This window comes from Plectrocnemia conspersa, unplaced genomic scaffold (genome assembly GCF_051122295.1).
Source record: "Plectrocnemia conspersa isolate PC_06_02 unplaced genomic scaffold, ASM5112229v1 ptg000004l, whole genome shotgun sequence".
Taxonomy (NCBI): domain Eukaryota; kingdom Metazoa; phylum Arthropoda; class Insecta; order Trichoptera; family Polycentropodidae; genus Plectrocnemia; species Plectrocnemia conspersa.
Genome location: NW_028277168.1, coordinates 8,433,975 through 8,450,546, shown reverse-complemented (window position 1 = coordinate 8,450,546; position 16,572 = coordinate 8,433,975). Strand labels below are relative to the sequence as shown.

The 16,572-nt window shown below is 28.1% G+C and overlaps 3 protein-coding genes across 8 annotated transcripts in view; 1 reads left to right on the top strand and 2 right to left on the bottom strand.

Moving 5' to 3' along the window:
• LOC148235834 (putative multidrug resistance-associated protein lethal(2)03659) overlaps nucleotides 1-9,023 on the top strand; it is a 32,438-nt gene extending 23,415 nt beyond the window's left edge. For all 5 annotated transcript variants that reach the window (XM_088183880.1, XM_088183883.1, XM_088183884.1 and 2 more), the window contains exons 17-24: nucleotides 792-942; nucleotides 1,646-1,876; nucleotides 1,953-2,070; nucleotides 2,129-2,368; nucleotides 2,448-2,807; nucleotides 2,881-2,980; nucleotides 8,651-8,791; nucleotides 8,863-9,023. In XM_088183880.1, the coding sequence (XP_088040006.1) occupies nucleotides 792-942; nucleotides 1,646-1,876; nucleotides 1,953-2,070; nucleotides 2,129-2,368; nucleotides 2,448-2,807; nucleotides 2,881-2,980; nucleotides 8,651-8,791; nucleotides 8,863-8,883 (1,362 nt within the window). In that variant the 3' untranslated portion in view covers nucleotides 8,884-9,023. The remainder of the gene's footprint in view (nucleotides 1-791; nucleotides 943-1,645; nucleotides 1,877-1,952; nucleotides 2,071-2,128; nucleotides 2,369-2,447; nucleotides 2,808-2,880; nucleotides 2,981-8,650; nucleotides 8,792-8,862) is intronic.
• On the bottom strand, nucleotides 8,963-9,646 carry LOC148235833 (uncharacterized). The gene is made up of 2 exons (XM_088183889.1): nucleotides 9,501-9,646; nucleotides 8,963-9,431 (listed from the first exon to the last, which is right to left on the bottom strand). The coding sequence occupies exons 1-2, from the start codon at nucleotides 9,553-9,555 to the stop codon at nucleotides 9,055-9,057; spliced, it is 432 nt and encodes a 143-aa protein (XP_088040015.1). The 5' UTR covers nucleotides 9,556-9,646; the 3' UTR covers nucleotides 8,963-9,054.
• Nucleotides 9,647-13,004: 3,358 nt separating this feature from the next.
• On the bottom strand, nucleotides 13,005-16,460 carry LOC148235832 (uncharacterized). 2 transcript variants are annotated; one of them, XM_088184751.1, is made up of 3 exons: nucleotides 16,035-16,459; nucleotides 13,239-13,311; nucleotides 13,005-13,176 (listed from the first exon to the last, which is right to left on the bottom strand). In XM_088184751.1, exons 1-2 carry the CDS (start codon nucleotides 16,410-16,412, stop codon nucleotides 13,246-13,248), a joined length of 444 nt encoding a protein of 147 aa, XP_088040877.1. In that variant the 5' UTR covers nucleotides 16,413-16,459; the 3' UTR covers nucleotides 13,005-13,176; nucleotides 13,239-13,245. The 2 variants fall into 2 exon arrangements, with proteins under 2 accessions (XP_088040877.1, XP_088040876.1); XM_088184750.1 differs by lacking the exons at nucleotides 13,005-13,176; nucleotides 13,239-13,311 and adding an exon at nucleotides 14,703-14,847 and having other exon boundaries at nucleotides 16,035-16,460.
• Between the last annotated feature and the right edge of the window lie 112 nt (nucleotides 16,461-16,572).

The following is a 16,572-nucleotide window of genomic DNA, read 5'->3' as shown; positions in this document are numbered from 1 at the left end:
TTTTAAACTGAATATAATTTTTTTTTAATATTGCCTCTAATTGAAATGCAAAATTATACAATTTTATTCCTGGTGTTTTCACAAAGATTTTCATCGCAGTAGATATTAATATGTGTACACATATTAATATGAAATTACCATTAAATATTTATCTGACTATATGTATCTGCCCAATATACACAATCATAGTTTTAATATAGTTATTCTTTAGGTCTCTGTAAATTGCATAGTTATTTTTTTGGTCTCAGTTCCAAACATAGGCATTCTCACATCCATTGAGTTAAGCTTCTTGAATTTACAAATAATCTGAGTTTTTTGACGGCGTTACATTGCGTATCCATGTGGCATCTAATGATAGTTCCAAAACCAAGGATCTTACTTTAACAATAGGTAATGGTTGATGCCAAATATCTTTACTGAACAGGTATCCAAACAAAACTACTATGAATTACACATTCCATAGATAAGTGACATTGGTAATTGTACCGATTTCTAAAGAGTAATAAGATTTAGTAATCGCGTGCAACGCCGGGCTCTGCACATAATTAATATTAAACCATTTTATACATTTTGACTTAGGTATGTAAATATAGTGATTAAATTATTGTATTGTGCGTGTTCATTACACCTATGATTAATAGTGACTTACTATTTGCATCTACTACTAGGTATCTGCATTTATATTTGTATGAAATTTTTTTTGCCTGTAGATTTATACAATGCACTAGTTAAAATAAGTTTTTACTGGATTAAACATATATTATGTAAAATAATAATAATTTTCATTTTAGGGCGTACTACAACTAGTGGGCATCGTAATCGTAATCATGATTGTTAACTTTTGGCTGGCGATTCCAGTCATGCTTATGTTATTTGTTATATTAGCTGCACGTAGTTATTATTTATCACCGTCAAGAAGCTTAAAACGCCTTGAAGCAATAGGTGAGTCGTAGAATTATATATGTATGCGTAGTCTAGAATCAATATTAAACGTATTATTTTCTTATTAAATATTTAGAAAGTAGAGCAAATCAGCATCTCTTAGATTAGTATTTTAAAATCAAGCAATGTTTACATTTACATGTTTTGCTGTTTGCTACTACAAATTAAAGTGTCCATATAAAAGTTATAATAAATATAGACAAATAGAATCAACCACAAATATGTAAGTCATTTTCATCTAAGAATATAATAGAGTTAATACTGGGAAACACTGGTAATTGAAAACAGCAAAACCTGATGTTCCTGGTTTTTCTTATATTCAGCTGTACCATTTTTTCAACGATGCCTCCAATACTAAGTGTTGAAACAGTACACTAAAAATATGCTTTTTTCTCTTATTTTATTACATAAAATATATTTTTTATAAATAATATTGAATTGTGCACACAAACAATGCCTTTCTATGCTTAGCTCTATGGTCACATAGTTCATAAATTTAAGTACATCATTTTGGGTATTTAACTTACCTTCTAGTTTATTAATTTTTATGTAGATGATATTTTTGATGATTTGTCAAATTGTTCACAACAATATTATTTTTGCATCTTACTCAAACCTAAGTAAAGTGACATGACAAATAATGATTCTAAACTTCACATATTTTTATAACCAATATATATAACTAAAATTATGTATTTTTCAGCCCGTAGTCCAATATACACCCATTTAAGTACATCTTTACATGGAATGACAACCATTAGAGCGTTCAATGCTGAAAAAACACTCATTGAACAGTTTGATTCACATCAAGACTTACACAGCTCGACTTGGTTTATCTATCTTGGCACAACGAGAGCATTCGGCTTGTTGCTGGACATAATATGTGTATGCTTCATGATGATCGTTACTGTTACATTTGTAATGTTTCCAAATGGTATATTATTTTATAGTATAATCTTTACAGCAGTTAAATAATGAATTGCAATCAATAAAATAGATTACCTTTTCAGATTTTCTATCGGGAAATGTCGGTTTAGCCATAACTCAAGCAATGGGATTAATAGGAATGATACAATGGACCATTAGATCTAGCACAGAGATGGAGAACTATATGACTTGTGTGGAGAGGTATTTAGTAATGCATAGATTGAATTAGTGTATCCTAAATACAATGTTTGTTGATCAGAGTTTTAGAATATCAGAGAGTCGAACAAGAACCAGCTTTAGTAATGCCTAGAGATTGTCAATTAGAAGTTAATTGGTCCAAAAACGGATCGATTGCATTCAATAACGTTCATCTTAAATACGCGCCAAACACAAAGCCAGTTTTGATAAATTTAACATTCATGATTGAACCGAGAGAGAAAGTAGGCATAATTGGACGTACTGGATCAGGAAAAAGTTCAATAATTAACGCTCTATTCAGGTATTATTACAATCTCTTATAAATTTATAATACACATATCAGTTTAAAATAATAATATTTTTATATTATAATACAACAGAATGGCGTTCCTTGAGGGTACTATAAATATTGACGATGTAGATATTTGTTCGATCGGTTTACACAAATTAAGGAGTAACATATCGATAATACCCCAAGAACCGGTACTGTTCTCTGGAAATATAAGGCAGAATATTGATCCGTTCGAGGAGTACAGCGATGAAGTTATTTGGAAAGCTTTGGAAGAAGTCGAGCTGAAGAATGTTATAAAGGATAAACCAGAAGGGCTCGATAGTGTGATGGCCGAAGAAGGCTCTAATTACAGCATCGGACAAAGACAGCTCTTTTGCTTGGCACGTGCTCTCATACGCAGCAATAAAATATTGGTTTTGGACGAAGCCACGGCTAATGTAGATCTACAGTATGTTATTTGTATAGCAACGATCATATGATTATTATATTTTATTTTTTTAAATCAATGTTAATTTTTATAGTACGGATAATTTGATACAAAACACCATTCGAAGAAAATTTTCACATTGTACTATTCTGACAATAGCACATAGACTTCAGACGATCATCGATTCTGATAGGGTAATGGATATTTTTCTATAAATATTTGTGATGTCTAGTATCATACTTATGGTATATGTAGAAATAAGCATATATAGGAATAGTCTTTAAAAATCATTAAAACTTCATCCTCTTCAAAAATATAATAAAAATATTATTTTTAAAGTTTCAAGAAAACTGGTAAGGTCTGAAAAATGAAAACCAAAAATCTTTAGTTTTTCAAATAAAACACAAATCAATCAAATTAGTTACATACAAAAATATGTTACGATACTCCCAAAACTAAAATGCATTTATATTTTATGTAAACTCAATTAAAAAACTGATGCAAAAGATAAATATTTTGCATCTATTTAACTCAAAAGTAATAAAATAGAACATTAATTTTTGAATTTCAAAGAATTTTGTGTAACGCATTAAGTTAGTCGCAAATAAAGCAATGATTTACTATTGGTTTTAAGCTTAGCTAAATTTATTTATTATTTATTTTTGTTATTAGATATCTACACATTTATAAGTGAAAATAATAAAACAAGTTAGTTTTATATTGATAGTACATTTATATATAATAAAATTATGTTTTTAATTAAGACAACACTATTGTTAGCAGTTTAGAAATTTAGTTTATACTGTTTGTATATCTGATTTTAATTCCATATTTATTATAAATCTTCCGTTGCAACACAATTGAGATCAAGCGTTAGCCCAATGAGTTACAACAGGAAAAACAGAATCAACCACTACTAAGTATGTAGTGGTTGATTTGACGACACCAGACTGAACACACATAATTTCGCGCTTGGCGCTCAAAATCTCAAGCTTCGCTTTTAAATTTGCTATTTTGTCAGTGTATGCGTAATTCAATATTTAACTAAATTATTTTTATTTATTATTTTATAAAAATAATTTATAAGCATTTGTAATTTTAACTTAAAATATATGTGTACCATACAGGAAAAAATACAAATAAAATCAGAAAATATTAAGTATATGTCTAGATTGTGGGTTAGTGCACCGTTTTTAACATCTCATTGCATGGCTCTTTCACCCTTGTGACGCATCGGGGTAACCTGATGGGTAATGATGGGCTTTTAATAAATAAATAAAATAAAAAATTCTCTAAGTGTGCCAGCGTAAAAACGGTTATACCTGCCAAATATTTTTTCACTTTTATTTTTTTATTTATACAGGTACAAAGAATTATTTGATTCATACTAATTTATATAAGATTAAATTTTGGCGAAATTTTACTTCTAATCCTCTCTCACATTATGTATATTTTACGATGTGTGTGACATATTGTAAACACTACTCGATTTCAACAAAGACATATATAAATCTAAATTGTTTTTAAAGTGATTGTAATATAAATATTATCAATGGATCTTAACTTTCATAGATATTGCAATTTATAAAATGCACTAAAAATAAAATAACCTTCAAAATTAATTCCAATTGAATTCGTATTATTTTACCTAATATTTACTGAGTTAATAGTCCAATAATCTATCTAGTTAATTATAATTGAGTACAAACAACTTTAATTGTTATTATAATATATAACACATATTTACAAAATAAAATATTTTAATAAATGTTTTTTAAGTGTTGTTCAATTTAAAACATTTAAGATGCGCATAATTAAGTACACAATAAATATAATTTATAAAAATATAATAATTCGTAAAATATACATGTAAAATGGCCGAACTTATAAATGTTTTAGACAATATCTTATATATAATTGTTCTAAGCCGTCGTCGCTTCCGGACGCGCATAACTTTAAACGAAACATTCTCCGTTCAATTATCTACTCTGTAAATCGTATCGCTTTGTATTAACGGTGTGTAACAATACACGTAAACAAAGGAAATATATTTAATTATAATAATAAATAATAATAAAAATTAAAATTGAATTTGTTCCGATTGATTTTCGAGCCGCCGGTAATGCGTTCTGTTGTTTCGACCAATCAAAAATAAGCATTCAAATATTCAAATAGCGTCGACCAATGAAAAATAAGCATTCAAATTCAAATAGATAGTACCGTGACAACACTTTTAAATAATTATTATTTAATAATAAAATTTTGCTACGCGACAATAATTTTCATTAATTCGTCATTTGACTGAATAAAAATTAAATATATACATAATGTGTTGAGGATTAGAAGAATACATAGAATAAACTAGATAAACAATCATAAAATAATCTTCGTAATGAAATTTTCAAATTTTGAATTCCCGGCGACGGGCTCCGAGGCCTAAAAGTGAGTTTTTGCTTTTATAAATAATCGGATTGCAAATTAACTAGGTGTGTTATAACTATGAAAATTAAATATATACATAATGTGTTGAGGATAAGAAGAATACATTGATTAAATTAGATAAACAATCATAAAACAATCTTTGTAATGAAATCTTCAAATTTTGAAATCCCGTCGCCGGGCTCCGAGGCCGAAATGTGAGTTTTACTTTTATATTACATATAACATTATCATTGCTTTCCGATTTAATACATATATACGTTAGATTTTAAGAATTTTAAATTAACCAGTTATGTTTTAAACATGAACGTGTAATATATCCTTAGTATGTGAGGATTGAAAGTTAATGTCGATCAAATCGGCGCTGTCGGACAGCTTATAAATGTGTAGTTTCTTGGATGTTATCTAATAAACGACATTTTACAATGATTATAAATATGTGATTGCATACCTGGAATAATCGATAGCCAAAATATCTAAGAGTGGGTTATTTTTAATTCCGATGTGGCAAAATATGTACAATTTTTGTTCTGTGCCATCATTCCTCTTTCTGAATAGCCAAATTTAAGATATTCAGTTACATCAAACTTATGTAGTATGTTCTTTATGAAAAGATAATACTTGCTGACAGTGACTTCAACATGAGAAGATTAACTCTTTGTTTATATATACCAATTCTACGTTGTAGCCATATAGGTCATCAAATTGTTCCATCATTGCTTCTGAAAAATAATTAAAAAACAATAAGACTCCTATCAAGAGTAAACATTGAACACATTATTACTACTAATATAATCCATAAATTAAATTTAAACGACAACCAAAGAACACAATTGATGGATAAACTGTAGAGGATTAAACACGTAGATTGGCATCTTTTCATCTTCTACAAAATTGTCACAATATGTCATATATTTTTTATTATTACTAGCATTGTAATATGTTTAATTAACTTCGGTATGTATACCTTTAATTGCCAAATCACCGCTGTTTGTCTTTTAATATTAGATCCTGGAAAGTCAATAGTAATTTTGTTAGAATAACCGTGTTATATTATTCATTTATAACTAAACACTTACTGGCACAACCGCAGTTTATAGTTTTGTCTATAATTTCAAATGCTGCATCACTTGAATCATCTTCAATTGTCACTTTGTAACAAATATGCCGCGATTATAACATATTTCTTGCCAGATGTGACAGAACTGTCAAAGCAAATTTGGGAAGTCCCGCGCTTGAGTACGAACTAAATTGATTTTAACGAGCGAAATTGATTTTAACGAGCGAAATTTATTTTAACGATTTAAATTGTATAAAATTTATTAAAATATGTATAAAAATCATCAAATACAAAAAAAAATGTTTTTTAAAATATTTTTTTAGTTTATAGATTTAAAATATAATATAAATAATGTGGATATGTATTAGCTTCTCTATACAGAAAAAATATGTACCTAAATTTTGGCGAACGTTGGCAATTTAAAGTTTTAGTTTTTAGAGAATTTTTAAAACTTTGCTTTAAAAAATATTTTCAATAAAAAGGGGCAAAATTTCAAAATAAGTACTATTCATTACCAACCAACAACTAAGCGCACAGTATTGCAAAAATCCCTCTTACTGACGCCTTTGAAAGTAAACTACACAAAAATGTATAACACTAATTTAAATATTTTTTAAATTAAAAGTTTCAGAATAAAATTTCAAGATTTATTCAAAATATTTTTTTCAACATTAAAAATATTTTTTATTATGGATTTTAAATATTAATAATTTATTATAGATTTTAAATATCTTCAGTTTATTATTAATTTTAAATATAGTGAAAACTTTTTACACTCATTAATTATTAAAATATATAATGCTGCGCAGAAAAACATTTACTTTAAAAGAGATGTAAATCAAAATATTTTTTAATCAAAAAAGACAAAGGTTTCAAAATTATTAATATTTTTAAAACGCACTTTTGGTCTAAAGTAACAGATTAGGTGCTTGATATCTTTAGTTTATTGGTTCTTTCTCATTAGTAAATGTAATTAAAAACTGACTTTTATATTTACACATAAAACATAGAAATATTTTTTTTAAATTATAAAGTAACTTATGGTGTCACCAAAAAACTTTTTTATTACGAAAATTTAAATTTATGATAAAAATGTGTTATGCAGCGTTGAAACTGGCACTCAAACACCTAAAATACGCTAAAACACAATCAATGACTTATAATCACTCGCATTGCACCAACTACAATATATATGATCGATTGTGTTGTTGCGTTAGTAAGGTGTAACAAAATATTTTTTCATATCAGTAATATTTTTGAGCGGATGTGTAGCCGATGCTATTTATTATTATTATTTATTAAACTGTAAACCTACTTTTAAATGATACAAAATGTTACGTTTCAATAATATTTTTTATGTTGAAAACATTTTAATATTTTTTGTTTTATTAATATTTAGTAAAGCTACAAACCTATTTTAAAAAATAATACAACGAAATCTCTTTGTAACGAATACCGAAATAACAAAATTCCCAGTATAATGAATCTTTAATTTGTCCCCTAAAAACTTGCATACAAAATGTTTTCATTATAACGAAGACTAATCTCAGTATAACGAAATATTTTGATCCGAATTTAAGAATGACGTTGCAACTTTACACAATATTTCTCCACATTCAGTTCGTTCTTGACTTGGTGTGTGACAGATGTGTTCAAAAGCAATATTTACAGGTGTTTCGCTGACCCTCAAACTTTTTTTATAAAACATTTTTTTCACAAATTTTATTGTGTTTCATACATTTTCCTTAAACAAGGACAAAAAACGATCTGTCAACCTTATAAGAGGTTATTTTGATGCTGTAGTAATATAGTAATTTAAAATAAAATAAAAATATATGATCTTCCCTACATTCAATATAACGAATTTTCAGTACACCAAAATTTATTCATTGGTTTCGTGAGCTTCGCTGTATTGAAATTTCATAGTACAATTTTTAATTTATTATTATCTAGCCAAGTTTTAAACCTATTCATAAATGATATACAATATTTAGATTTATCATTAAATATCTAAGTTTCAATATAACGATAAAATCTAACGTTGTAAATCTAATAAATAATATAAAATGTTTTCTTCTGGAAATATTTAGTCAAGTTGTAAACCTATTTTCAAATGAATTGAAAATGTTAAGTAGTTTTTTATAGATTGAACTATTTTGTCTATCATTGAAAATCCTAAATAGTAATGTCCAATTTGAACCATTAAATTTAAAAAAATATTTTAAAAAATCAGAACGAAGCAAAAATTATATTTAAAACCCAAAAAGTTGAGGGTCCGGTATTCGCACACTCGCTAGCTATCGGTACCTCACGATAGTGAGGTACCGACAGCTAGTTTTCACTAAATTATATTTATTATTTTCAGATTATGGTTATGGATGCTGGCAGGATTTCTGAGTTTGATCATCCGCATGTACTATTACAAAACAATGAGAGTATGTTATTTAGTATGGTTAAAGAAACTAAGGAAGATATTCGCAACCATTTAATTTATACTGCAAAAACGGTGAATATTATCAATTAAAATAATAATAATATTATAATATAAGCAAATATCTAATATATGTATTTTTGCAGAATTTTGAAAAGAAGCACTAAAATATTATTCATTTTATTTTTAATATATGTATAAAATATTTTATATTTATTTTTATGACGATATAATAAAACATTTGTACTTTTTCAAAAAACTTTTATTCCATCGTTGTTAATAATTCTGTGTTAAAAAATAAATATCACTAATAAATATAATTACTAATAGTTAATTACTCATTGGACGGTGACGTCGTTTACTTTTTCGTCCAACACAGGATCTACTTTTTTATCTTCTTCAACCTGCTCTGCTTTGACTTCTTCGTTTATTTTCAACTCTGTGATTGGTTCGTGCACATCAGCCACAACTTCTTTATCTTCTTTTTTTTCTTCAATTACATCCGCTTGAATAGGCTTCACTTCTTTCTTTTCTTCCTCTTCCAATCGTGGTGATTTATTGAGTCTTCCAGCGCTTCTTCCAGAAGGGATGGCGTGAAAAGCTTCGGCCAGATCTAGATTTATTTCTTCCAAGGGAGTATCGCCATTCCTGATGTAAACAGGCACATATCCTGGTTTTCTTGGCAAAAATTGCCTACCACTAATTGGATAAGCGTCTGAAATTCAATTTAAAAAATACGGTAATTTTGTAACACTTATTTTTTACATAAAATAACGGTACTCACCAACGATGACCAAAGTTAAAACGATCCCTAAGGCGGCAATCAAAAATTTATTCATGACTGATGCTTTATGTGGGTATCGGAGTTATAGCAAACGTCCGGTGCTTTTGCCAAGTGGAAGGCTTCTCCGCAAAGGCTTTATCTATACTGGCCAGCAATGGGCAGACGAGACCGTAAAACATGAAGAATTCCAGTGGCGTTGACCGCTACACAGGTTTTTGTACAAATCAGAAGTATTAAACTCAATCGCAATTCGAAGCGAGACTAATCGAATGTGTAATGGCAAAAAATAGTAATGTTTTGTACTTCCATTTTAAAATGCCCTGCTAGTTTATGGAACGGTTTGGTTGTCAGAAGTGATAAAAGAGTAACTCAATAAATATTTTATTGTATAATAATATCACACAAATCAAGAATATCTAACTATTACTGCATTTAAATGCTTTAAAGCAAGCTTTTGTATTATTCATTATAAATCAGTCCATAATATTTAGAGAGGTTTTCCCAATGTATTATAATGACAAAAACTATATGTCAGCTCAAACATGCACCCATATACACACATTTAATGGAAATCTTTAAACATCGGTGTCGACACCACCCCTTAGCTTCAAAAAGTAGAATAAAATGAATTATATTGCAACGCTCCTTAAAAAAACACAAATACGATCCATAGAGATTTTGGTTGGATATTGGTTAACTTTTCTCTTTAAAGACAGAAAACATCCTTTAGATATATATAAGAATATCTATAAAACCGTTGATTTTTAAGTTTCTATCCTATCAATCCAGAGTGTCTATATATTTTTCAGGAATCTTACAATATATTCTACAGTCTTTGAATCCTATTTATATTTTTACTCTTATTTTAAATCCTAATTTACTGAATATACTTTAGATATTTTTATAGATACATATTTAATGTGCTAACCATTTTAATATTTCATACTCTTATTTATTTAATTAAACTTCAAAAAAGTGCCAAAAAACAGCCATCAAAGATTCTGAAATTTTAAAGCTAGGTTCATAAGATGTCTTTATATTCTAATCGTTTTTATTTTTTTAACTTATTTTTGTACCAGAAAATCAAGGAAAATATATAATATGGAGTTTTAGATTGTTGAAAGGAATATATGAGCCGTTGTCTTAAAAGTGGTATAAGTGCATTTATTTATATATTGATATATTTATGGGTTTGCGTTTAATGGTAAGCAATTCGGGTAATGGTTTTAAAATTATAAACTTGTTAAATAAGTATTAAAAATGTTCAAGAGAATAAAGCTACAAATGGACTTACGCCACTTTCAATAAAAAACATTATGAAAAATATAAAAAATATCAATTTAAAATTTATATTCTAATTTAATTGGCATTTCTGAAATGTATTTTTTTAAGTAAAAAATATATTTAAAATGATGATCTAAGTAAACAAACAATCAGATTCATTAAGAAATTATTTAAGTTATAATTTAATGAATTAATAAATAAACAGAAATGAAAAGTAAATTACTATGTTAAGATAACTACTATTAACAACTTTATTTCTCTTTTACACTTAGCATAGTGAAGTAAACATGGTGAATAGGAGGTATGTAAGACAGTAAACTCATCAGTTATGATTATTACAAATGGACTTATTCCACCTTCATCAAAAACATTCATGCGATAAAATTTTGTACTTAACTTTTTTTGATTAATTTATGAGGATGTTGTGCAGCATTGCCGGTGTAATTAAAAATATAAAAAGTTGATATTATTATCTGACTAAAACTATCATTAACACTTTTTTTGCCACTTAAAAAGTGGCTCATGTAAAAGTTTATATCATAAAAAATAATTATGATGTTTTATTTTAAATATCGTAAAATTTACTTTTTTATGTTAATATGTATGTATTTCAATTCTAAAACAAATTACAATACAAAATTGATAACACACAAAAACATAAAAAAATACTTGTTTATATATTTTAACAATGTATTCTTCTAATCCTCACACACATTATGTACATATTTAATTTTTATAGTTATAACATACCTAGTTAATTTTCAATCCGAATATTTATATTCAGTGAAAATTATTGTGGCGTAACAAAATTATTGAAACCGTTGTCACGTTGATGTCGGCCATCTTGTTTTATATTTGAATGCTTATTTTTTATTGGTTGACAACAAAAGAATACAATAGCGGAAGCTAGAAAATCATCGAGCGAACTCTATTTTTATTTTTATTAATTATAATTTAATATATTTCCTTTGTTTACCTGTATTATTATACACCGTTCATACAAAGCGATACGATTTACAAAATAAAAAATTGAGCATAGAATGTTTCATTTTAAGTAATGCGCGTCCGGAAGCGGAAGTGGAAGCGGCTTAGAACAATTATAAATATGTAAGATTAAAATCATACGTTAAAATAAGTGTAAATGATAACTTTTATAATAAATTAAACCATTTATGATAATTTTATATTATTTTGTTTAGTATATCTACAGTTGTGGTTTCAATCTTCTTATCTTATTTCTAATCTGTTCTTTCGCTTAATATTATGTTTTATCATTTTATATAATCAGCTGTATTCAATATAGATTTAATTACAAATGTTATAATTTAAAAATCATAGTATTATTCGAATTGAAAGCTTCTGGCATAGAGAATCGGCAGAAACACCGAACGGAACTAAACGAGCGGATTCTGTTGCAATCTCAGCAATCTCATCACTTCCACGGGTACTGCAGAGCTGCTCTCGTCTGCAGTCACACACATAGGTGCACTCTGGCCTCACAAATAATATCCTCTTTAAACCGGCTTCAGATGCCGTTTAAATTTTATGTATGCCTGTTTTCTTGTCCACTCATGCTCCACAAAGGGTACCACGACGTTTTTGATACATCTTTCGAAGCTTTGTTACAGCAAAAATGAGAATTTTAAATGAGTTTCGGAGCACCTTAAACTGCAATTTCCCAATGATCTCTTTATATGATTCAACGAAAAATTAGGTAGTGTGTTAGTATCATATATATTTCTGTTAATATCTAATCCTCAAATTAAGAACTAGAACAAAAAAATAATTGAGTTTTTTAATGAATTATTATTCGAGTAAGAACTACAATTTTACATATTAAAAACATTAATTGATAATCCTGATGTAGGTTATTTTTAACTAAACTGTGTAATATATTTCAATTAAAATGAGAAACGAGTAACATATTCATAAACTTTTACAAATCGTTTTACGTGTGTCCCAATTCTTCTTTGAATCGACACACATTTTCTTCCAATACCTTAAATGGAATTTTACAATTTCACATCAATACCTATAATAGTTGATTGATTATCTCCTCTATTCTGTCTCATCTTTCTATCTAAACTCGATTCTTCCGATAAGTCATCATTAGATCATTTTTGCATAGACACTATATGAATCACTACATGACATCATATTTATTTTTTCAGATATCGTAATGCACCAAGCGCATATAATATAATCAATAAAAAGCCACAGTTGAAATATACAATTTATTAAATACAATATTTACAAATATTAGCACACATTTCCTTATATGCGAACTATAAAGTCAATGTTAGTTTGCGAATCAAGTTCAACCGGCGATGATGAGTCGCTTGGGTCACCTCGTGAGGTCTTAATCGTGACCTGGGTTTTATTAAATCAGCGTCTAAAATATGCAAAAAAAGTTATACGTCACTAGGAAATAAGAGGCATATCTTAAATTATTACCCCTTAATCACTGTCTGCCAGGTTGTTTGTAAGGCCCTCTTGCGAACAGGTAGGATTGTAGATCATTCAGATCCTGAAAAACATACATTAAATATTAAAAGTTCTTTTTAATTATAAAATCTGAACCAATACGATTCGATCGTAAGATTAAAGAGAGTAGTCTTATTATAGTTTATTTTACGACCTTGCTCTCCATCTAGAAAATCAAATTTCTCTCCAACTATCCGCTTAGAATACGATACTCGAAATTGGTCTACTTATATTTACATACATAGCTTATGTTACGTTGATATTTTAAATATTTTTAAAACATATATTTATGAATATATAACAATAAATAATTCATTGTAATATATTCATAAAATATTTCTTAAGCACATTTATTATGAATGTTTAATACCAGTGAAGTTATATTTTTTACTTGCGTTTCAGTGAAATTATATTCACCGGTAGCTATATATTTCTACTAGTTAAAATAAACTTTAATTTGACAGTTGCGAAGTCACTAACCAAATCAATCAGTTATTAATATATTGGATATGCAATAAATAATTAAAAAAATATTCCTTACATTTATTTATTAATTATATTATATGTATATAGTTTTATTATATAATATAAATATTTTATAGTCGATTTTTACTAATAAATTAAAATCGTTATCTGTTAAAATCATTGTAAATTGCACATACATACATATAAATATGATTATTTGTGGCAATAAAATATAAATATATTTTCTTTACATTATGTTGTATATGACATTAGTGTGTAATTTTAAAATAATTCCAGTTATCTTTGTAGCAAAAATGCACGAAATCTTTGTTCGTTGATTGCCAAAATAATGTGGCTTTTAAACATAAAATTCATTGTAAATTTTCATTAGTAATAAATATATCTACTGTAAAATATTCCAAGTGTGTTTATTTAATGCTCATATAAATGTTTTAGGTTAACAGTATAAATGAAGAAAAAGGTTTATGTGTTTGTTTTGCTAAAACAATTTACCTATGTAATGTCACATTAAAACACAAAGGAAGCTTTCTATCGGTTTGCGAGAGAAAGGTAAAACTTATTTGCTTAGTTTAAAAATAAACCGATAACATAATCCCAATACAGAGAACAGTAAAAGTTATCTTAAGAGAAGTCTTCTATAAAGTCTTTGAACAACTGATTCTAAAAAATCTGTAACCGCATATAGAAAATACAATTTTAATTTCAATTTGGCTTTAGGTAAAAATACTAATTGACTAGAGAATGTCTCACAAAAATTCAACATTATTAAAAGAGAAAGGAATTTTCTTATTAAAAATCGAAAAGACGTATAAATATCTAATTTCTATACCGAATGTTTTCAATTCAAGAGATGATGCGAGCTACAGCAAGATTATTTTACTTCATTGACAAGATAATAAATAAATAAAAAGCCACTAGTTTAATTTTAATTATCTATAACTGAAGTTTCAAAAAACTCCTGGTGATTCAAGGTACTACTCGGATAAGCCAAAGCTTACAATTTAAGTAAAAGCGGCTCCTTTTCTCCGGACTTGTGAAGTTGTCGTCTGTGTCGATTCGTAGTAAGCTTGCCTAAGTCTTCGAACGACTGATTCTAAAAAAGCGCAACCGCATATATAAATTATATTTATAGAAGTTCACTTGGGCTTTAAGTAAAGACACTATAAATCACCAATTGACAAGAGTTGTAGAATATGTTTCAAAATATTGAAAGAGACCCGGGAATGTTCTTATTAGATATAGAAAAGGCGTTGGACACGGTTTAGCATAATGCCTCCAATTCAAATCATTAAGATTTGATTTATCTTTTTATTTTATATTTTGTTTGATGAATGCGTTAGTTTTTTTATAAATGGACTCTAGAAGGTACTTCTCAAATTACCAAAAAAAAAACAATGTAAAAAAAACTGTTTTTTTTTGCAAGCTTAATCATCAAAACATAAAACTGTCTCATTGATCATAGCAAATATAATTTGTAATACAAACATCAGCAACATAAACCATCTTAAAAGATGAACCGTTTGAGAAGTTTAATGATCTAAGCCCAGGCGATTACTGCTGTGATACCTGCGTCTCCGAAAAAAGTGGGAGCGTCTGGTCAAGCATATTAGACAGAAAATTGAATATCGCACTAAACGCCCCATAAATAAACAACATAACATATTTTTGTTATAAGCTAACCACCCTTCATGTGCAAATGATTAAAAAAAGAGAAATTCGATTTTCTCCTTAAGTAACCAGGTAATTATAATATCAAATGTTTACCCAACAAAAATAAGTATAAGCTTTGGAAACATTTTATGTTATTAGGAGTACTTTCGTATAGTCAAGGCAAAGCATATACAACTCTCGGCACAATCGACACACAAACTTTAATTAATAATATGTAAACCATCACTAAAGAGTTGAAGAGAAGCATTATTTTTTATCAATTATATGTTATCAATATAAATATAAGAGAGAAGAAAACATTTATCTCTCTAATGATGGTTCGAGTAAATGAGTAACTTCTATCCTAGTACTAGTTTGTTAGTAAGTTTAAAAAGAATGATGACATTGCTAATATAAAAATGTATGTAACTAATCGTAGATTTACGTATTTAAAGAAATAGTTTCTACTAATATTGACACTAAAACTGAATCTTGAATCAACATCATCTCTAAATATAAATATATGTTATATACATCAGTTTTATGTCGTTTTAAAATAAATTTAATTCGACTTTCTCGAATCTTGATTCATTTCAAAAGAAATGAAGCTCCTGTATATTAATTCTTTACCTTGACAAACGCCGGCTTCGGAGTTTCAGTCTCATCCTCGTTGGGTCTGTAATAAATACCATCTGGTAGCCGACCATCGTCGTTGACTTTTTGCAAAAGGAACAATGTGGGATGACCTCTCCTCGGACTGCTCTGCCTCCCAGCGTCTTTCAACTCGTTGCCATTATCCTCCGAGGTACTTTCCTCCTTTGAGTTTTGATCAGAATTTGGAATCGGAACCAAATTAACCAAATAAATGCTTCTGGTCTTTTCCCTCGGAGCTGGGAGGAGCTTTTCTTCGTCGCTCAAAGGCTTCACCCTGGTTATCTGCGTGTCTTCTTCTTGAGAAAGCACACAGGCGAAATACATAAAAATTAATAACAATTGAACGCGCGCCATGTTTGCCAGGACTCGATGTTGAGCAGACTAAACCGACAACAACTCACTCGCAGTTTATATATAATATTTTCATATAAAATGATCAGCCGAGAATAAGGACGAAAAACGAAATAAAACGACCGATGCAAACTGTAAACAAAAATCGACATTTTATTCGGCG

Bases quoted from the DNA above. Each gene is read 5' to 3' on its own strand.
- LOC148235832 (XM_088184750.1), bottom strand. From the start codon at position 16,412: ATGGCGCGCGTTCAATTGTTATTAATTTTTATGTATTTCGCCTGTGTG. The intron at 14,848-16,034 runs GTAAAGAATTAA...GCGCTTTTTTAG, and splicing joins CGAAGCCGGCGTTTGTCAAG to AATCAGTCGTTCGAAGACTT.
- LOC148235833 (XM_088183889.1), bottom strand. From the start codon at position 9,555: ATGAATAAATTTTTGATTGCCGCCTTAGGGATCGTTTTAACTTTGGTC. The intron at 9,432-9,500 runs GTGAGTACCGTT...ATTGAATTTCAG, and splicing joins TTTAACTTTGGTCATCGTTG to ACGCTTATCCAATTAGTGGT.